The sequence below is a fragment of the Dipodomys merriami genome, unplaced genomic scaffold (assembly GCF_024711535.1).
Source record: "Dipodomys merriami isolate MVZ:Mamm:240054 unplaced genomic scaffold, mDipMer1.0.p SCAF_41, whole genome shotgun sequence".
In the NCBI taxonomy this organism is placed as follows: domain Eukaryota; kingdom Metazoa; phylum Chordata; class Mammalia; order Rodentia; family Heteromyidae; genus Dipodomys; species Dipodomys merriami.
Window position 1 is genome coordinate 4,000,014 of NW_027205715.1, and position 22,555 is coordinate 4,022,568.

The 22,555-nt window shown below is 44.7% G+C and overlaps 1 protein-coding gene across 1 annotated transcript; it reads left to right on the forward strand.

Moving 5' to 3' along the window:
- Positions 1-2,884: 2,884 nt before the first annotated feature.
- Positions 2,885-22,544, forward strand: Cfap263 (cilia and flagella associated protein 263). The gene is made up of 9 exons (XM_069992669.1): positions 2,885-3,103; positions 5,621-5,747; positions 8,154-8,309; positions 10,357-10,512; positions 11,174-11,254; positions 12,577-12,732; positions 19,285-19,392; positions 20,865-21,020; positions 22,458-22,544. Exons 1-9 carry the CDS (start codon positions 2,937-2,939, stop codon positions 22,542-22,544), a joined length of 1,194 nt encoding a protein of 397 aa, XP_069848770.1. The 5' UTR covers positions 2,885-2,936.
- Positions 22,545-22,555: the final 11 nt, after the last annotated feature.

A 22,555-nucleotide genomic window follows, 5' to 3' on the forward strand; every position in this document is an offset into this window, starting at 1 on the left:
GACTTCAAATCTTCATCTTCAGATCTCAGCCTCTTGAGTAGCTTGGATTACAGGTGTAACCAGTGGCAAACAGTATGGTTGTCTTCTTAATGAAATGAAATGTCTGCTTAAATCTGTTGCATGCTAGTTGGTACTGTGGTACATACTTATAGTTCCAACTACTTGGGTGGCATAGGGAATATAGTTTAAGATCAGTTTATCAAGACACTGTCTCCTGGGGGGAGGGGAGAGGAAATTCACATTTTTTGCCCATTTGAAGAAGTGATTATTTCTGTTCTTGTGATTGATTGATTTGGTTGGTTGGTTGGTTGTGGGGCTTGAACTCTGGGCCTGGAGCTGTCCTTGAGTTCTTCAACTCAAGGCAAGCTACAGTGCTGCTTCTGGTTTTCTAGTGGTTAATTGGTGATAAGAGTCTCAAGGACTTTTGTGCCCCAGCTGGCTTTGAACCTCGATCCTCAGATCTCAGCCTCCTGAGTAGCTAGGATTACAGGTATGAGCCACCAGCAGCCAACTTGTGATTGATTTCTGATCGTTTTTTTTTTTTTTTTGCATCCTAGACACAAGTCATTTTTCAGATATGTGATTTGAAATTATTTACTCTTTAACTGAAATTTGTTTCTTCATTCTCTTAAGACCTTTTGGTGGTACTGAGGTTTGAACTCATGATCTTGTTCTTGCTAGACAGGTAGCCTTACCACTCCTCCTATCAACCCCTGTTGAAGAGAAGTTTTACTGATTTTTTTAAATGCATGAGCTTTTGATGTTGTATTTAAGATTTCTTTTGCCTAATCCTTTGCCTAAAAATGTCCAAAATAATTTCTGTATTTTCTTTAGTAAGTTTTTATAGTTTTAGATTTTATACTTTAGTCTACAGTAAATTTTTATTTAATTCTGCATAGGATATGAGATATGAATGGAATTTTATTTTTTAATGAAAATCCAATTGTTCTAGCACTACTGTCCTTTCTCCAATAATTGCTTTCCTACCTTTGTGCAAAGTCATTTTACTTATATCCATGTAGGTCTGTTTCAAAACTGTATTCTGTTCCATTAATATGTTAGTCCAATTCACATCAGTGCTATCCTATCTTGTTCTTTCTTCTATCTTATTCTATTTTATTTTATTTGTTGATCATGGGGCTTGAACTCTAGGCCTGGGCACTGTCCTTCAGCTCTTCAGCTCAAGGTTAGCAGTCTACCACTTGAGCCACAGCACCACTTCCAGTTTTCTGGTGGTTTTGAGGATAAGAATCTCACGGACTTTCCTGCTGAGCTGGATTTGAACCGAGATTCTCAGATCTCAACCTCCTGAGTAGCTAGGATTACATGTGAGCCACCAGTGTGTGGCTTGATTTATATTTCAATTTCCAATTATTTATTGCTCTAGCAATACAAATGATTTTTGTATAGTGATTCTGCATCCTATTGTGTTGCCACACTCACTTGTTAGTTCTGGTAACTTTCTTTGTAGAATTTATTGGATTTCCTACACATTTTTATGTCTATATTGATGGGGGGTGTCTATTTGTAATTTTCTTTCTTATCATGTCTTTAATATTCTCCCACCCTCCTCTAGTACCCTTTCCTTATATTCTCCTCTTCCCAGTGATCCCCTTTTTAGACTCACATCTCATTATTTGTCATAATCACCACCATCATCATTTTAGGTCTAGAGTCTACATATTAGCAAAAGTATGAGATATTTAGCTTTTTATTTTATCTCACTCAACACAATCTCCAGTTGCATCCATATAAATTTCAATATTAAAGGTAGTATTCAAATTTAGGAACATATGTAGGAAAGGGGCTAAAATTTGCTCTTTTCAAACAAAATTATTATATCCTGAAGTTCACATTGTTTCACTGCTTTACAATGATGGTCAAAGCCTGGCACTGCTGGCTCACACCTGTGATCCTAGCCACTCAGGAGGCTGAGGTTTGGGGACTGCCGTTCAAAGATAGCCCACTAGGAAGATTTGTGATACTCTTATCTCCAATTAACCATCCCTAAGAGAACCAGTCGTGGAGTTGTAGTTCAAGTGGTAGAGCACTATTCTTGAGCAAAAGAAGATCAAGGACAGCACCCAGGCCCTGAGTTCAAACCCTAGGTCAACAACAACAAAAAAGTGAAAATAAAAAATAAGTGGTCAAAAAACTACAAAACTAAAATTTGCCACCTTCACCACTCCTAATTGTACAGCACCATTAGGTCTGGCCCTATCATCACAGCAGGCCACAACAGCTTATTTAGGGGCAATTTCCCTCATTTAACTGGAAGCCTTTTGAGGGCCAGATTGGTCACTCTCAAATGCATTCCACCAGGACATAATAGATATCCAGTCCTCACTAAGGCGCATCTCTTTCTTTTTTTGGCTCAAACTTCGTATCTAACGCATTCTCTTATTGGCTAGCGCTCTGTCAGCTGGGCTGCTTTCAACCCCTCTGTAAATGTATAGTACTGTTGTCATCAGCCATGTTGTTTTCTTCCAGCAATGCAAGACGTGGGTCTCTGAAGGAGACAGCAGTTGGTCTGTGAGGTGCAGAGTAAGGGGATCTCACAATAAGAGAAGGAAACGTAAAACACTCCCAGAAATCCTTGTGAACTGCCTGGGTTCCTGGTGATCAGAACGGACACATAACAGGCAGTATTGCAGGGTTGTTGCAAGGGTTTTCATAAATGAAACTTCGCACCGTGCCAGATTTAAGGAGGGCTGAAGCAACCCCCGCTGCAACATTCCCACCAACTTTCGGAGGGAAATCGACCAGGTCTGGGTGTCGGGGCGGGGCCAGCAGCCTCGCGGCGATAGGCTGGGGAGGTGGGCGTGCCCTACGGAAGCCCCGCCCGCCCCGCCCGCCCCGCCCCTCCCGCCCCGCCCGCCCATGGTCGGTCATCTTAGCAACGCGTAGCAGCAGCAGGGTCGCGTTGTGAGTGACAAATGGCTGGAAGCACCAGGGACTCGCGGGACCCTCTAGACGCGGTCCAGGGCCGCTTGAGCAGCATGATGACTGATGATGAGAGCGACAGCGGCCTCACGGACTCCCAGGGGAGCGAGGAGAACGACCTGCCTGTTATCCAGCTGTGCGGGCTGGTGGATGAACTCAGGTATCGGCCAGTGTCTTCTATGGGCCATCACCCTTCAACGTGGACCCTCTGCCCCAGAGGCCTAAAACCTAGGCTCCAGCGTGGAGACCATCCATGAACAGCGGGGAAACTGAGGCCTCTCCTACCCCCTCCCCACCCCCCTACAGGGGCTTGACTTTGCTTGGTGGTCCCAGGGGCTCCAGCACCAGTGACCTAACAAGCTGTTGATAAAACCAAGATGGGGTGGAGAAATAAGGAAACCAGGGTCGGGGTGAAGGAGTGGAAAACCCTCAGTAACCCCAAGAGTCACTGGTGAAGGTTATTAGTGAAGCTAGAACTTGAGACCCTGGTATCTGACTGGTGCCAGGCTGTGCCCAGGAGCTTCCCAATCCTACCTCAGGTGACCTCTAAGCCTCTTCCCAATGCTAGTGATAAAATTAATAAGGCAGCAGGGTAGAAAGGAAGCAATTGGGATGATTTACCTCTAAGGCAACATTGCAGAACCAGGGCATAAAAAAGACAATAGAGCCAGGTGCTGGTGGCTCGGGCCTGTAATCTTAGCTACTCAGGAGGATGAGATCTGAAGATTGCATCTTGAAGCCTGGGAAAGTCTGTAAAGCTTTTTTTTTCTTTTCTGTCATTTGTGGGGCTTGAACTCAGGGCCTGGGAGCTGTCCCTGAGCTTTTCTGCCTAAGGCTAGGGCTCTATCACTTTGAGCCATAGCTCCTTCCAGCATTTTAGTGTCAGAGTCTCACAGACTTTCCTGGCAGGGATGGCTTTGAACTGTGATTCTCAAATCTCACCGTCTTGAGTAGCTAGGATTATAGGCATGAGCCACCAGTGCTTGTAAGACTCTTACCTCCACTAAATCACACACACACACCACCACCACCACCACCACCACCAACAACAACAATAGAAAGTGGAGCTGTGGCTCAAGGGGTAGAGCACTAGCCTTGAGCAAAAGAAGCTCAAGGACAGCATTCGAGCCCTGAGTTCAAGCCCTAGGACCAACACAAAAGAAAGAGAAAAGAGAAAAAAGAATCACTATAGACAGCGAGGAAGGACTATTGTTAGCTCTCTGACTTGTATCTACCCTAGAAAGTAAATGGAATACCAGGATTCCATGATGTAGGTTCATCCTATGAATCAGTGGTCTTGCAGAGTATTCTGATTTCTGCAACTAAGGAGATGTTGATTTATACATCTATAAATAGGCCACAATTGGCCTGTTGCTATCAGTTTTTGAGTGCTTATTATTTGCCATGCATTTTGGATAGATGACCTAAAGCAATATCAGAAATCCTGGGAGGTCATTTCCCTAAGTTCACATACCCAGTGAATGTTTGTTCTGGGCTTCAGACTCAGGAGCAACTCCACAGGCTACACCACAAATATGATATATGCTGGAAAATCAAGATAGTTAGCTATTTTATGTTTACCATTGAGTCTTCTCCACTAATCTTAAAAATTAGTCATACAAGGAATGTGGTTTAGTGGTAGAGTGCTTGCATAAAGCCCTGGGTTCGATTCCTCAGTACCACATACATAGAAAAAGCCGGAAGTGGCACTGTGGCCCAAGTGGTACAGTGCTATCCTTGAGCAAAAGAAGCTCAGAGACAATGCCCAGGCCCTGAGTTCAAGCCCCAGGACTGTCAAAAAATTAGCCAAAGAGGAGTTAGCTCAATAATATATGAAAACATCCATGCTAGCTGGGCAACAGTGAATCATGCCTGTAATCCCAGTTACCCAGGATGCTGAGATCCAGTTTGAAGCCAGTGCAGGCACTAAAGTCTATAAGACTTCATCTCCAAAATTACCAGCAAAAAGCTGGGCTGAAAGTATGGCTCAAGTGGAAGAGCATCAGCCAAGCAAGCAAGCTGAGTGAGTGCAAGTCTTGGAGTTCAAACTCCAGTATCTGCCAAAACAACACTAACAAATCAGCAGTATTCTTTCTTAACGTATGTGCAATATGCACCCACATATATACAAAATATGCTAAATTACATAGATGTGAGATGTTAAGAAGCTCAAAAAGATCACAATCTTGCATATTCAAGACAGCCTTGATTTCTCATCTCTAGTTGTTTAAAGTTTTCCATTGTTTATTCTTTCATCTGTCAGTACTAGACATAAGACTGCTGAGAAACATAAACCAAAGAAAATATCTGAAGATAGTGGCATGTATAACTTCAAGAAGGTAGCAACTCAGAAGGAATTTCACAAATGAGTTAGATGATACTTGAAGATACAACCAATAAAAATCATTTTCAATATTCTACCAGTACACTGAATTTTATGGCTCATTAAACATAATAACAAAGATACCAAACACTTGACTAGCACTTATTCTGGTGGTTTGGAACTATCTGGCCCAGTCTTTGCATTTCTTGTTGCAGCCCTAAAATGCAGCACCATTTTATAGGTGAAGAAAATAAGACACCTTCAGCAAGCCAATGTGGCTAGTAAGTACTAAGAACTGGTTAGCTGGGGCTATAAATTCCTGTTAGAACTTACTTAGGTTCCTCTGCCTTTCAGCTATGGGAATTCAGCTCTCAGAACGGAGACAGAGATGTTTGAGAAATATTACTCTAAACTGGAGCCTGGGGATCACCGGCCTCCCCGGTTATCAGACATCAAAATTTCTGCAGCCGATCTTGCACAGGTACACAACGGAGACCTGAAAATCCTTTTAATCTGTTTATCCCCTTAAATGTAAATAGTATTGCTCTCTATCTTTTGATGTTCCCCTCTTTGGCCAAATGGACATATCACTCTTTCCATCCTTCCTTTCCTTTTTTGGTTTTTGTTTTGCTTTATTTGTTTGTTTCTTTTTTAGGTCCAAGACCAGGACTCAAACACAGTATATGCCATTTTTACCTATTGGCTAGTGCTCTGCCAAAAAAAAAAAAATAGTGGTATTAGAGATTGCACCCAGGACCATTTTACTTACTAGGCAACTGAATTATCACTTGAGCCATGCCCCTAAGTCTTTTTGCTTTTAGTTTGTTTTTCAGCGTACTAGGGCTTGAACTAAGGCTCTCATGCTCTTACTTGGTTTTTTTGCTTATGACTAGTTCTCTGGAGCCACTTATCCAGTTCCAGCTTTTTGCTGGTTAATTCCAAATAAGAGTCTTGAAGATTTCCCTGCTTAGGATTGGCTTCTCAGCCTCCTGAGCAGCAAGGATTAAAGGTATGAGCCACTGGTACCTGATTCCCTGTTCTACTTTTGGTTCTTCTCTTCCCTCAAAGTTTCTCTTTCAAGTCAGAGAACTGGGTTTAGTTAGTAATGGATTTGACTGCCCCAGAATATCTTAGTTTATATAAAAGAATTCCCTTAAGTTTGGGGATGTAATTATTTACAAGCCTGTCTGGCCACATTAAGGAGCGAAGCAGCCTCCACCTCTCAAAGGGACTGTGTGTGTATAGACTTTTCCTTTGAGCAGCAAACTTTGAGGCCCACGCATTTCCTGGACCACTCACTTGTGACCTTTGCCTCACATACCTAGAAAAATGAAAGATTTTTGTTTATCTGTTTTGCTTAAACTTTCGTGTTTTTTTTTGTTTTTGTTTTGTTTTGTTTTGTTTTGGGTCTGGTCATGGGGCCTGAACTCTGGGCCTGGGCGCTGTCCCTCAGCTCTTCAGCTCAAGGCTAGCGTTCTACCACTTGAGCCACAGCGCCACTTCCAGCTTTTTTCTTTTTGCTTATGTGGTGCTGAGGAATCGAACCCAGGGCCTCATGCATGCAAGGCAAGCGCTCTACCACTGAGCCACCTTCCCAGCCCCATTTTGCTAAAACTTTCTAAACCAGTTTTTCCTAAACTTGAGGCTTCCCACGACCTTGAATATGGATCTACAGTGGGATTAGATTCCCCCAGTAAAAATTTCCCTAATTTAGCCAGGCGCTGGTGGCTCACGCCTGTAATCCTAGCTACTCAGGAGGCTGAGATCTGAGGATCTCCGTTCAAAGCCAGCCTGGGCAGGAAAGTCCGTGAAACTCTTATCTCCAATAAAAAACCACCAGAAAACCAGAAGTGGTGCTGTAGCTCAAGTGGTAGAGTGCTCACCTTGAGCTGAAGAGCTGAGGGACAGTGCTCAGGCCCAGAGTTCAAACCTTACGACCGACAAAAAAAAAAAAATAGAAAAAAAATTATTGTCCAAAATAGATCATAGTACAAGGCCTTAGGTGACTTAGGAAATCAAAATCCCTTTTGGCCTAATTTGGTGTGGTTGTGACAAACACCTGAGCAATCAACTTAGAAGGCAGATTGAGTTTGGCTCTGGTTTCAGAGGTCTTTGTTCATTGACTGGCTTCATGGCTTTGAACTTGAAGTGAGGCATACCACTATGGTGGGAATATGTGTTGGGGAAGCCTGCTCACTTCATGGCAACAGAACTCAGAAAGAGATGGAGAAAAAGATGCTGGGGACAAAATACAGCCCCCAAGGCATACTTGAAAGAACCCACTCCCTTCAACAGGTCCCACCTCCCAAATTTCCATCACCTCCCACCTGCTAATGGATTAAGCCATTAATGAGGTTAGAGATGTTGTGATCACCTCTCAAAGGCTGTATCTCTGAAGACTGCTGTACTGGGAATCAGGCCTTCAACCCACGAACCTTCCAGGAACATTTCAGGCTCAAAGCATAACAGCATCTCTTTACCAGGCATTTATCCCCTCTAACTTCATTCAGGGAGGTTTCTGACAGTTCTTAGGGATCATTTGATATCCATCTTGGGCTGATGTTTTTGTGTGTATGTGCTGGTTCTGAGGCTTGAACTTTGGGCTTGAGTATTGTCTCTTGTTTTTTTTGTTGTTTTTTTTTGTTTGTTTTTGTTTTGGTTTTTTGCTCAAGGCTAGCACTCTACCAACTTGAGCCATAGCTCCACTTCTAGCTTTTTTGGTAATTCATTGTACAGAAGGGGCTCACAGACTTTCTTGCTCAGGCTGGCTTTGAACTTCAAGCCTCAGATTTCAAATTCCTAAGTAGCTAGGATTACAGGTGTGAGCCACTGGTAAATGCCACCAATTCCTCTTTGACAGTGACTTTGTTTCTCTTGGGTTTAATAGTTTCGAAGCAGACGGAAATCCAAGGCCCGCATGGACCGCTTGGCAGGCCTGGCTGTAGACCAAAAACTTGAGCTTGTACAAAGGGAGCTGGAAGACACAAAGGATGAAATAAGGCATATGAGAGCCAATGCTGAACGGGACCTGCAGGATCAGGAGGTATCTCTTTGTCCTTCCTGGGCCCCCACTTACACCTCATCAGGGAGTACCTATGGTATGTCTGTGTTACTGTTGGTGTTTTAGAGGAAACACAGGCAGGATAAGACAAGTTGAGGCCCTCCTTACCTTTAAAGAACTTGCCACTTACTTGACAGACAACACATTTAAAATTACCTTAATAGCTGGGCACTAGTGCCTCACCCCTGTAATCCTAGCTACTCAGGAGGCTGAGATCTGAGGATTGTGGTTCAGAGCCAGTCCAGGCAGGAAAGTCTGCTGGACTCTGATCTCCAATTAACCACCAGAAAACAGAAGTGGTGCTGTAGCTCAAGTGGCAGAGCACTTGCCTTGAGCTGAAGAGCTGAGGGACAGTGCCCAAGCCCAGAGTTCAAGACCCACGACTGACAAAACACAAACAAAAATAAGACTATCTTAATTAAAAAATTTTTTCCAAAACACACTAATGTAGCACAGTAACACAACGAAGCCCTCTGTGCTCAATACCCCAGTGCAACGCTGGTCAATGGAGGGGTGCTCTTCAGTCATCATTGCCCCAATTTTTTCCTCACTCCCAGGGTTATTAGAAAGTATACCCTAGTCATATTATTTATCTAAGTATTTTAGCATAAGGATTTAAGAGATGGATTCTTTAAAACAAAACCCATAAACACAGCATACCTTCAAAAGTTTACAATTCTTTAATAATAAAAGGAGTTTGAGGTTTAAATGAGTGATTGATTAAAATAAAAACAAAACCCTAAGTTGTCCTTCATGTATTGTGTGCATGGTCATGGTGCAAGCCCTGATGGATTCCAACAGTATCTCCCAGTGAGTACAACACAGTGGTTTGTTTCTCCTCCAGTGATGGGAGAACCATCCCTATTGATTGGATTGTTCACAGTGCCTTTGAGAACCATGTGATATGACAAATAGACACCTCTTTCTGTTTTTCTACTGAAAGGCCAACACATGTAAAATCACACTTGTTGCTTCCAGTGGATGTGCCAAGTTGATCCATATTTCCTATCAATGAACCATCAGAACTTCTTTCTCCTTCCCTCTCTCCCTATCCTTGTGACATTCTCCCCTTCTTTTCTCTTTCCAAATGGACACTTCCAGCAAGTTAAAGGAGCCTCCAATATGCTACCATTGTCCTAACCTGCTAGTTTGCGGACATTTTTTTTTTACTTTTACACATATTTTTACTTATAACATCTTTTTGTTTTTTTTAATATTAATTTTTTAATTGAGATTAGGTGATTACATAAATGTCACATATCACAGTATTGTGGAATAGTGATATTTAGTTAAAGTCACAAACACATTTTAACCTTCACAAGGCAAATTGTCATTATAATGGTCCAAAAAGTTTGTGAAGTCTATGAGCTTTGACAATACAATTATTTCTTCCACATCAGGTGATATTTACATTTCTTTCTTCTTGCTGAATGTAGGCTGTTCCCTCTTTCCTCTCATTCCTCCCTTCCCATCGCTGTCTTGGGTTGCTTAGTTCATTTTCATCTATGTCCAGTGCAGCTGATGGGCCCCTCTGCTATAACATCTTTTTGAAGGTACAGAAATGCATGAGTGTCTTACTTCCTTACAAACTTATTCTCTAGACTTAACTATGATTAAGGTTTTGCCTTATGTCCTTCTAGATAATTTAACATAACATTATTTTTAATGGGTAAATAATATTTCAAATACCTATCTATAGAGATAGGTAAGACTTTGCTTTTGTTTTTTTGTCCTACCCTTTTTTTGGGGGGGAGGGGTCCGGTCGTGGGGCCTGAACTCTGGGCCTGGGCGCTGTCCCTCAGCTCTTCAGCTCAAGGCTAGCGCTCTACCACTGAGCCACCTTCCCAGCCCTGTCTCCTAGTTATTAAACAATAAAATAATATTCAAGTAATCAGGTTTGTATCTGTCTTTCTAAGACTAAGACGTTTTATATTTTGGGGCATAAAACAGCTTGGGAATTTCGGTATCCCCAGGGAATGTGTCCTTGGGAATTTTGGGAAACTCATCCCACTTATTCTTACTCTCCCAGGCCATCATCGAAGAAGCTGAAATTCGATGGACTGAAGTTCAGAGAGCAGTGCATGACTTTGAAAAAGATATTCTAAAAACCATATCCAAGAAGAAAGGCAGTATTTTGGCCACTCAAAAAGTAATGAAGTACATAGAGGAAATGAACCGCCGGAGGGTGAGTTGGCTGCTGATTAGGTCTTAGAAAGGGAGAAGCGGGGAGTTTGGGGGGAGACGTGTAGTAGGCCTTCGTTTCCAGAGACTTCTCCAGCATGTCAAGCTCTGGAGCCTGTACTACATCTCACATGTGAGCCAACATGTGAGAATAAGAAACTACAGAATCAGGGCTGGGAAGGTGGCTCAGTGGTAGAGTGCTTGCCTTGCTTGCATGAGGCCCTGAGTTCGATTCCTCAGCACCACATAAGCAGAAAAAGCTGGAAGTGGTGCTGTGGCTCAAGTGGTAGAGTGCTAGCCTTGATCTGAAGAGCTGAGGGACAGCGCCCAGGCCCAGAGTTCAGGCACCATGACTGGCAAAAAAAAAAGAAAAAGAAACTACAGAATCATAAGATCATTTTTGTCAAGAACTCCCCCTTCCGGGAGCCCCACACCCAAATAACTGTGAATTGAAAAGCAATTTGCATGGAGCATCCCCAGTTTCCTCTGCATGCTATCCCCGTGTGAAACACCATTGCAGTGCCAGCCAGGGTGGAAGTTAAAGGACTTCAAATAAATGATGGGATGTTAGATTCAAGGTCTGGTCGGCAGCTCCCCATCTACTTTTCAAACCAACAGGGATAAAAGAAGAGAAACTGATTATAATATGCTTTTTTTTTCCTTAGGATAATATGAAGGATAAATTATGTTTGAAAAATGTTTCTCTCAAAGTTCAGAGGAAAAAAATGCTTTTACAATTGCGACAGGTATGTGGCTTTTCCCCCTCTATATTTCCTTTCAAAGGCAGGTCGGATCATAGCTTTCATGCCCGCCAAAGCTGCTCCTGTCTTAACTCTTGGGATCTGTGACTTTATGCAACAAAAGGATTTTTCAGATATGATGAAGTAAGTTGAGATGGGGAGGTGATCTTGGACTGAATGTGATCTCCTGTATGCTAGCTGGTGGGGAGGGTAAAAGAAGATACAAGGGAAGCAGAGATCATAGTGATGAGATACAGGAAGGGGTCATGAGCCAAGGAATACAGGAAACTTCTAGAATCTGGAAGTGTTGAAAGGCTTCAGAAGGATTCAAGGTCTGCCAGTATCCTGATTTTAGCCCCCAAACCCATTTTAGATTTCTGACCAGAACTGTAAGACAAAAAAAGCGCATTATTTTAGGTATTTTTGACCTTGTAGCAGCTAATAAGAAACTCACTCAGCTACTGTGCAAAAAAATCAGGGAGAAAGGAATTGCCCACAGGGCAAGAAAACAGGTAGAATGTATGAGAGCTAGAAGACTGGTGACATTGGGGCTTAAAGAAATTGTTTGAGAAGAAGGAAAGAAGAAGCACTTTACAACTACCCCCAAGTTGAACAAATATAGCCACAAATTTAAGATAGCAAAGGCCTAGCTGGGCGGGCAGTGTGAGGGCAAATCAAGTAGGTAGCCTGATGTTATTACACACCCACCCTGTAGAAACAACTTAGAAGCAAAGGAGGGGTTTTCCAGGTTTACAAACGACTTGTGTGAGCCAGTCCTGGGGCTTAAACTCAGGGCCTGGGCACTGTACCTGATCTTTTGTTTAAGGCCAGTGGTCTACCAGGTGAGCTAAAGCTCCATTTCTGGCTTTTTTTTTTTTTTTTTTGTAGTTTAGTGGGGATAAAAGTCTCACAGACTTTCCTGCTTGGGCTTGCTTCAAATCAAAATCCTCAGATCTTGGCCTCTTGAGCAGCTAGGATTACAGGTGTGAGCCACTAGTGCCCAGCTACAAAAGACTTTTTAATGATTGGATCCCTACTCTTCCTTACAGCCTTGTTTAGGTACCACCCTTTGAGAGAATCCTTTCCAGGCCCTGACCAGGACTTCTATGTGTTCCTTTTCCCATTCCCAGCACCACAGTTTAGCTGGGCCAAGGAGCATTGTATTAGCTCAAACATCCATCCCCAAACCATAGCATGGTTGCCCAGGACATTTGTGGAATGACTGAATGATGACAGATCTCCAAACTCTCATCCTGAAGTTTCAAGGTGGGAGGCTACATTCAGAAATCATATCTGAACAACCATCTTTCCTTCTTTCTGAGTTGTAGAAGGAAGAGGTGGGCGAGGCCCTCCACGATGTTGATTTTCAGCAGTTGAAGATTGAAAATGCTCAGTATGTAGAGACAATTGAAGCGAGGAATCAAGAGCTGATCCAGCTGAAGCTGGCCGCTGGAAGCACTCTGCAGACCCTTAATGCATACAAAGTAAGACTCAGCCTGCCCCAGAGCCTACATACCCCAACGCGCAGCACCCCTGACTGATGCTCACACCCAACTGTCCAGCCATAGGGAAGTTCTTGTGCAATTTCACCCAGTACTACCTCCTGACTTCTCTCACCATGCCTCCTAAAATTTCCTTCCACAACTCTGGAAGCATGAGACCAACGTATACATGTGTGTATACATATATCTACATGTATATGCATGTAGATATATGTATGTGTATGTGTAAATAAACAAAATAACAACAAACAGTGCCCTACTACACAGATATTGGTTGGATTAGGGGGTGCAGCCCATGTCTGACACTTCATTTTGAATTCTCCAGATAATTTTATTTATTTTTTTGCCTGTGTGTACCAGTCCTGGGAGCTGGACACTGTCCCTGAGCTTTTTTTGCTCAAGGCTAGCACTTTACTACTCAAGCAACAGCCCTGCTTCAGTCCTCAGATCTCAGCCTCCTGAGTAGCTAGGATTACAGGCATGATCCATCTCTCCAGGTTAATTTTATGCATGATGTTTTTAAAACGCTAACCACATTTAGGTCTGTGTTTAACTTAGGCATATATTAAGTGCTTCCCTGCTTAAAATGTGACAAAGGAAAACAGTCTCAGCTATAAATCAGAGAATGACTAAATTATTTATCACCCAAATACAATGCCGTAGGGAAAGAAGAAGGCACTATTAATAATTAAGTAGAGCCTATTGGCTGATTAGGGCCTCTCCCCGGCACACCAGGCCATCTGGCCACCTTATGAGTGACTCTTGTCTGACCGTCATAGTGGTTAGCAAGCTGAACAAGTGTGTTCTACCCGCTGGCCTGTGAGCTCAGAATGGCTTTTACAGAAAAACATTTGCAGGAAATTAGATGATAGAAAACATTTTCGGAGTTCCAAAACCCAGAGAAGGAAAACTGACTTCTCCCCAAGACATTCCCTCTTTTCATTAGCAGGCCTGAATTCCAAAATATTATAGTTCAGTCTTACACTTTTAATTTCATCAATATAATACTGGAATTTAGGGATTTTTTTCTCTTGCTAATATAAATAATTACATAGTATATATGATATTTGCCTCTTGACCTGCAAAAACTTAAACTATTTAGTATCTGATTCTTTATGGAAAAAGTCTACTGCTTCCTGGCCTAGTGCCCAAATAACAATGGTGGCTATAGGCTGAGTTAACTCACTCTGCGGTGTCCTTTGACCCACACAGTATTGTTTTAAAATGTAAGTCTGAAGGATTGTCTCAGTTAATAGAGTGCTAACCAATGAGTGAAAGCCACAAGTACTGAGTTGGAGTTCTAGCCTTGGACAGAAAGGAAGGAAGGAAGGAAGGAAGGAAAGGAAGGCAGGAAGGAAGGAAAGAAGGGAGGGAGGGAGGGAGGAAGGAAGGAAGGAAGGAAGGAAAGGAGGAAAGGAGAGGAGAGGAATACATTTGAAGCTGGGTGCTGGTAGCTCATGCCTATAATCCTAGCTACTCAAGAGGCTGAAATCTGAGGATTGTGGTTTGAAGTCAGCCAGAAAGCCAATGGAATTCTAATCTCCAGTTAACCACCAGAAAAACTGGGATTGGAGCTGACACTCAAGTATTAGAACACTAAACCTTAGCAATGAAGCGAAGAGACAGCACCTAGGTTCTGAGTCCAAGAGCCAGGAACAGCACACACACACACACACACACACACACGCAGACACACACGCACATACGCACACACACATGCATTCACACGCACATACACACAGTTAATTTGAGTTGGTCAGCAGACATCTAGTAATTCATGCTTGTAATCTTAGCTACAAAGAAAGCTGAAATAGGATGATCGAGGTTTGAAGCCAGTCCAGGCTAGTTAATTGCAACAGTGATTAGGTGAGTTCAAGCCCTAGTTTTTTTTAAAAAAGTAACTTGAATATATTCAGACCAGGCTTATGTTTATTAAATATTTTTCTTTAATAAATAAAAACCCGAGGTTCAAAGATATACAATATTTGCCAGATTCAGGACTCAGGTTGGAGACAGAGCTGGGACTGGACTCCCAGCCCACTGTGACCCATTCATTTGCCTCTCCTCCTCCATAGAATATGCTGGACACACTGTGCAGGCACTTGGAAATGGATGTGTCATAAGCATCCAGCCATCCAGCAGGTCACCCTCGGAGCTTATCGCATCAGCGCTTGGTATCTGATCACGGCATCCACACCAAGTCAGTCCCTGTGACTGCATCAGAGCCGGAAGCACATGCTCAGATCATGTGGGACCTCCATCTTAACCCGTAAAGTCACTGAAATAATGTGGGACCTGTCTGGCCTTGCTATCGATTTATGCAGGGAAGCTGCCAGGTGCTGATCTGAGCTCTGCAGGGCATCCCAAAACTCACTGTGGATTACAGCAGCAGCACAGGCCGCCGAGGGCTGAAGGAGCCATTCTGGTCCAGAGCCTGTTGCACCTGATAGCAGCAGGGATGGGCGGGGGGGGGGGGGAGCCTTCGTGAGGGGATACCCACAGGCATTTAAAGGTGGACCCAAGTGACAGGTTGGGGTAGAAATCAGGCCCACTTCCTCCAGGTTCCAGTTCTCAGCTCTGCCCAGGGAAACAGAGCAGCTGTGGCTTGGGGAGCAGGACCCCCTTCTCCCGGGATGAGGAGGGATTCGATGGTGGTTCTGCTGAGGGAGAGCTGAAGTCTTGTGTCTAAGGGTTTTTATCTGGGCTGGGCTGTATCAGCACCAAAGACAGGCTGGCCAGAGCAGGTGTGTTCAGCTAAGACTGCCAAATGACCTGCTGAGAATTCAGGTGTGTGTTTGGTGGGTTTGGGTGTGGGACAGGAGAAGCACTCTGACATGAACGCCAAACACCTAACTGTGACACCTTATTAACAATGTACAGAATAGTTCTCGTCTACTGGCAAAAACATCAACCTATGTATCAGGTACAAGGTCAAGTGCTCAGGGGATAGCACTTAGACCTCTCAGATAGACACAGCCTCTTCTGTGTGATGGGCTAGCACAGCTGCCATACATCACTCTGCTCTTTCATTGACTAAATAAATTTTGGGTGGGCAGCCCAGAAGTTTGAACTGTGGGCTTCACACTTGCTCAGCTGGTGCTCTACCACCTAACCCACGCTTCCAGCTCTGCTTGTTTCTGGTTATGTTGGAGGTGGAGTCTAGTGAATTTTGCTGCCTAGACTGGCCTTGAACGTTGATCTTCCAGGGCTTACCTTCCTGAGTAGCTAGGATTACAGGTGTGAGCCACCAGACCCTAGCTCATGAGTCACTTTTGACTAATGACTGGGTGTCTGGAAGAAGGTAGAATTGTAAGATGTCCTCAGACCCTTGCCCCTGGTGCATATACCCTGAATAATCCCAGCCAAAGCTCTGATATGACAGCTTCTACCATCAGGCTATGTCCGTTGCATGAATAGGTAACATTATATGGCATAGTTGATCCTAAAATATCCTGGTGGGCCTGGCCTAGTCACATGAAACTATTGAAAGTAGAATTCCTTTGTAAGAGATAGAGACGTGAAGCAGAAATGCTATTTTCTGGGTCAAAAGTTCTCTGTTGGTGCTTGAAGATAAAGAAAACCACGCAGAAAGGGTCTTAGAGTGGTCTCTAAGAGCTGAGACACACCTGCGGACAGCCAGAAAGAAAACAGCACCTTAGTGCAAGGAAGTGAGTTCTACCAACAAACAGCCAGTGAGCTTGGAGATGGACCTTGTGTCTCAGATGACACCCACCATCCTGGTCAATACTGGTTTCAGTCCGGTGGTGGCATGACCAGAGAAGCTGGTATAACCAGTCTTCTGCCTTATAGAGAAGAAGAGATAAGAAATGGCCATGGAGCTGGGTGCCAGAGGCTCACACCTGTAACCCTAGCTCCTCAGGAGGCTGTGTGGAGGATTGCGGTTTGAAGACAGCTCAAGCAGAAAAGTCAGTGAGACCCTTATCTCCAATTAACCCACCAAAAGGCTGGAAGTGGAGCTGTGGCTCAAGTGGCAGAGTGCTAGCCTTGAGCAAAAAGCAGCTCAGGGACAGTGCCCAGGCCCTGAGTTCAAGCCCCAGAAACAAGGGAGGCTGGGGGAACCAACAGAAAAGCGAAATGGCTGTGGCTTTAAGCTACAGTCTGTGGTGGTTTACTAGACTGGGTCCTTTTCAGAGGTGGCCTACTCAGATGCCTGACCCCTCTGCCCAGCATCACATTCTGGCTCCACCATGCCTTCATGGAGAACTGGCCCCAGCAGAGACAGGGGTTGCCTTTCTGTGTCCTGGCTGTTCCATCCCCCCTTCCCTGACTTCCTGAGTGGTTGGGTGAACTTCATCCTTCCCCTCCCCTCCCCACACCTCCTGGCTAAGTTTGCTAGAATTCCTGCCCCGCCTTGCCCAGCCCTTCCTCCCCCACCACAGCCTCTACTGTCCTCTTCAGTTTGGTCTCATTCACACACAAGACATGGAACAAGAAATGAGCTTTTAAGAAGTGAGGTGTGGTTGGGCACCAGTGGCTCATGGCCTGCTTGTAATCTTTGCAGTTCAGGAGGCTGAGATCTGAGGATTTTGAGGTTCAAGGTTAGCCCAGACAAGGAAGTCCATGAGACTCTTATCTGCAATTAACCACCCAAAATCCAGAAGTGGAGCTGTGGCACAAGTAGCAGAGCACTAAATTTCAGCAAAAGAAGTTCAAGTTCAGGAACAGTACTCAGGCCCTGAGTTCAAGCCCCAGGCTCCACCCCCCCCCCCAAAAAAAGAGGGACAAGTGGAGAGGAGAATGACTCCTGGGTCCCTGAGGCCTCCCAGGTGGCTCCAGGCTGACACCCCATAACCACACCCCTTCCCTTCCATTCCTGCCCCCCCTCAACCTCCATTTTGTGACTCTATAGCTCTCACCCTCTTCCCTCAGGCTCTTGGTTTGGAAGGTCTTTCTCTTCCTCTTTCCTCTTCCCATACTCCCCCCCCCCCCCCCCACACACACCTCTTTCTTTTTGTCCCAGACTGAGACTCCAATTCATTCATTCATTGGATGGCACTTTACCAACTGAGCCACACCTCCAAGTGCTAAAGTCATCCTTGACTCCATCCCCCCCCCCACACCTCTCCATGACAGAATAGCTCTCCCCTCCTCCACTGCCTTGGCATAGTCGCTTCTTGGCACAATAAGGCTGCTACCATTTTTCTGCAGTGATTTGCCAGCCTCCCCACCTCTGGGCTGAGGCTGGCCTCCTAGAGACAGGCCTAGATTTTCCACTAGCCAGTGCCTGGTGAAGGGTGGGACAATGTTCAAGGTTTGTTGGACCAATGAACCCCCTGAAATCTCTAGCTTCTTCTACTGGCCCATTCCTCAGCTAAGCAGAGCACATCCCAACTCTATACAGGCTGACAGCTCCACGGTCAGGGTTTGTTCCCATGTAAGAAGGGCCGTGGGGCAGGGGTGGGGGTTGGGAGGAATGGAATTTCAGATGATGCAGAAAGAATCTTCAGGGCAGCTTCTGAGGAATTCCAGCCCCTGCCTTGGGCCCATGGTGGACCCATGGGCAACAGAATCATACTGCCTGGCTTCAAATCCTGGCTCCTACTGTCTGTGTGATCTTTGACCGATTGATTCACCTCCCTGAGGGTCAGTTTTCTCACTTGTAAAGGGGCCAAGGGTTCTCATCCACCCTGTGGTGGTCCTTCACCACAATGTCCACCTCTAGAGGTGGTCATGGCACCTGCTGAGGGTTCATGTGTCAGGCACTGTGTCTAGTTCTCTACCAGAAGGGCCACAATCCTACCAGACAGTGGCTGCACCAGTATTAATAAAGTTCTAGGACTTGCCTAAAGTTGTCCTTAATAAGAGTGAGGCAAGATTTTGGTCTATATGTGTCTAACCACTCTAGTTCTCAGTCCTCAAGATTCCGAAGACCTAAGTTCCTGTGCACAGGCAGGCCTAGATTCTCTTCCCTCTACTCCTCTGTGCCTTTTTCAAGTTCTGTGTGTGTGTGTGTGTGTGTGTGTGTGTGTGTGTGTGTGTGTGTGTGTGTGTGTGTGTGTGTGTGTGTGTGTGTGTGTGTGTGTGTGTGTGTGTGTGTGTGTGCTGGTCTTGGGGGCTTGAACTCAGGGCTGGAGCACTGTCCCTGCTCAACTAGAGCTCTGCCACTTAAGCCACAGCTCCACTCTGGTTTATTGAAGATGAGAGTCTCATGGGCTTTCCTGCCAGGCCTGGCTTTGAACTGCAGTCCCCAGATCTCAGCCTCCTGAGTAGCTAGGATTACAGGCATGAGCCATCAGCACCTGGCAAATTTGTTTCTTTGTTAATCCTTTTACTGAGGCAAGAACTCAGAGCCTTGTGTTCTTGCTCAGCTTGCCTGCTCATGGCTGGTGCTCTACCACTTGAGCCACTCCTCCAGGTCAGCATTTTTCTGGTTAATTAGCAATAGAGTCTCTTAGACTTTTCTACTCAGGTTGGTTCGGAACCTTGATCCTCAGATCTCAGCCTCTTGAGTAGCAGATGTGAGCCCCTGGTGCACTTGTCTCTCAAGCTCTTAATGGACACTTTGTGTTTCAGAGCAAGCTTTACCGGGCAATGGAACTGAACATCAGCCTGGACAAGGAGATTATAACGAGAGCTGAACTACTTGAAAAAATTGAAAAAGAAACTTTACAAGCCGAGAACGTAAGAGAGGGCAAAACATGCCATTTCTGATGTCTGTCTCCTGCACACAGCACTTGCATGTATATCTACCAAGCTCCTAGATTCTTGATGATTTCCCCAGAGAAGCTGAGATCACAAAAGCTCTGAGCCATCAGTTCAGAAGCTGGATTTACAACCTAATAATGTTATGTTCACTATAGGTGACGCTCTGAAAAGTTCCTTAAGGGATCTGTAAAGAATGGGATTGCTTATGGGGACCGAGTTGCAGTTTGGGAAGAGGGAAAGTTCTGGGGACACATGGTGAAGGGGATTATACTACAGTGTGAATGTATTTAATGTTTAAAAGTGTTTCAAGTAGCTGGATGCTGGTGACTCATGCTTATAATCCTTGCCACTCAGGAGGATGAGATCTGAAGATCACAATTTTTTTGTAAGAAAACTTGGCAGAGCTTAATTGAGTAAGCAAGCAGGCAGGCAAACAGATGAACAGAAGGGCAGGTGCACACTCTAACAGAGTATGGGTGCCCTCCTGGAAGCGGGGGGGGGGGGGGAGAGGCGGGAGAGGGAGGAAGACTGAAGCTCATAATTTGAAGCCAGCCCAGAAAAGTCTGTGAGACTCATCTCCAATTAACTAGCAAAAAGCTGGAAGTAGAGCTATGGCTGAAGTGGTAGAGTACCATTCTTGACTGAAAAGGCCAAGCAAGAACTCAAGACCCTGAATTCATGCCCCAGGACCAGCACACACCAAAAAAAGTAGCAAATTTTATGGGTCTGAAGTTAAAGTGAAGTTAAATAGACATTTTTTCTTACAAATAAATCGTAAGTAAAGCATATTCCTTAGTAAAGGAGAAAGGGAAGAAAGAATGCAGGAAAGGGAAGCTGAGTATGGTAGCATAGGCCTATTTCCTCAACCTCAGGAGGTAGAGACAGGAGGGTCAAGGGTTTGAGGCCAAGCTGAGTCACATGGTAAATTCAAGGACAGCCTGGGCTATGTAGCAAGACCCCATCTTAATAAAACCAAAGCCCAAACTAAAACCAAAACAAGGTTGGGATGAAGTAAGAGATAGGAAAGGAAGTGAAGAGAAAGAAAAAGCTGGTGATTCTCATTAACTTTAAAACATTGCAATTTGACTGGGCATGGTAGCCTTAATGCCACCTACACAGGGGTTGATGGTAGTGAGATCAGAAGTATAAGAAGTATAAGACCCTATCTGAGGAAACAAAAAACAAAAACAAGCAACAAACGTGAAAGGCCTGGAAACATGGTTTGAGTAGTGGAGTGCTTGCTTGGAGTGCAAGCAAGTGGTTTTTAATCCCCAGTACCACCAAAAAAAAAAAGTTATAATCTGTAAACAAATAAATATCAGAAACAAACAAAAAAACCCACTTTTTTTGGAACTACACTAGGACTACAGAGAGATGCCAGGGCCACAGCGTCCTCTGAGCAGGAGCCTCCTGATTTCCCTGGAGCTAATCTGCCCTTCCCAACTCAGGACCGGTCCAGTGCTGAGACTCAGAACAAGAAGTTGAGGAAGCAGCTAGCTGAGTTCCGGGCGCCACCAGTGATGATGTACGTCAAGGAAAAGATCCTAATTGGGGACCTAGAGAAGACCATCAAGATGTGGGAGAGGAAAGTGGAGATTGCAGAGGTGAGCCTGAGGACCCAAGGTGGGATGATGCCTTCTCTGCAGCTTGACAAATCTTTCATGCTCCTCAAAAGTTTTGTTTAGGGGTCTGTTTTGTTGGCCTAAAATAATAGAGACATTTGGAGAATTTTTTTTTTGTATGTATGCTGGTCATAGGACTTGAACTCAGGGCCTGGATGCTATCACTTAGCTTTTTTTTTTTTTTTTTTTTTTTTTCCGGTTGTGGGGCCTGAACTCTGGGCCTGGGCGCTGTCCCTCAGCTCTTCAGCTCAAGGCTAGCGCTCTACCACTTGAGCCACAGCACCACTTCTGGTTTTTTTCTTTTTGCTTATGTGGTGCTGAGGAATCGAACCCAGGGCCTCAGGCATGCAAGGCAAGCACTCTACCACTGAGCCACCTTCCCAGTCCTGCTTTTTTTTTTTTTTTTTTCCCTCAAGATTAGTGTCTTGAGCCTGTGGCTAGTGCCACAGCTCCACTTCCAGCTATTTGGTGTTTAATTGCAGCTAAGGATCTCATGGACTTTCTTGTCTGGGCTGGCTTTGAATCATGATCCTTAGATCTCAGCCTTCTGAGTAGCTAGGCGTGAGCAACCGGCACCAGGCTGGATGTATTTTGTCTATGAGACATTTCAACAATTGCTTCGGCTATAAAAGAAGAATGAGAAATGGCTTTTAAAACTCCTTTTTACAAATGTTTTATTTTTACTGTTATTGTTGTTCGTTTTGGTATCAGGGAGAGACTATAGTAATAGTGTATTTTTAGTTGTTGCTATCATGAATTCTAGAAGCTTCTGAATAGTGATTTGCACATGGAGGAGTATTCTTAAAAATGAGACAAGAATGCATTTTTGAATGTCACTCAGTACTCGACTGCATTCGTTTCCATAGTTGCCAGGGTCTTTGTGTGTTTGAGTCCTCCTGCGGCCCCTGGGCGTGGTGCAGTGTTCATGGAAGCCCCCTGGTCCCTTGTCAACTTCTGGATAATGGGACCACCATGACATGCTGCTGTCAGATTATACAGTAGAGCTTGGGACCATACAGCCCTTGCGAACACTGAGATCATTTCAAAGACAGAATTACTGTGGCTTAAGAACCCAGTTGGGCTGCTTGGAAAACTGGGAGCTGGGCGTTTTCACATCTGAGTCCCAGCTACATTTTTCCTTCTGTCTTTGTTGTGACTGCTTTGTGGCAGGGAGGAATTTAGGATCCCAACTTGGGTCTGGTCACATGTGAGCCCCAGAGGCTGCAGGAACTGGCAATGTGGTTTAGGTTTGGGGTGGGAGCTGACCCCTGGGAGCCTCTACCCAGCTGTCTCCCCCACCCCCACCCCCAGCCCGCGTCATCTGTACCCTCTGCCGGACTAGAAGTAGATGCATTAGAAATAGGCACACTGAGTTTACTCAGGTTTTCTCTCCTTCTCCCCACTTTGTGTGTTTTACAGATGTCCTTAAAAGGCTATCGCAAGGCTTGGAATAAAATGAAAACCAGCAATGAGCAGATGCAGGCGACAGGCCCTCCTGCGAAATAAAGGATGGGGGG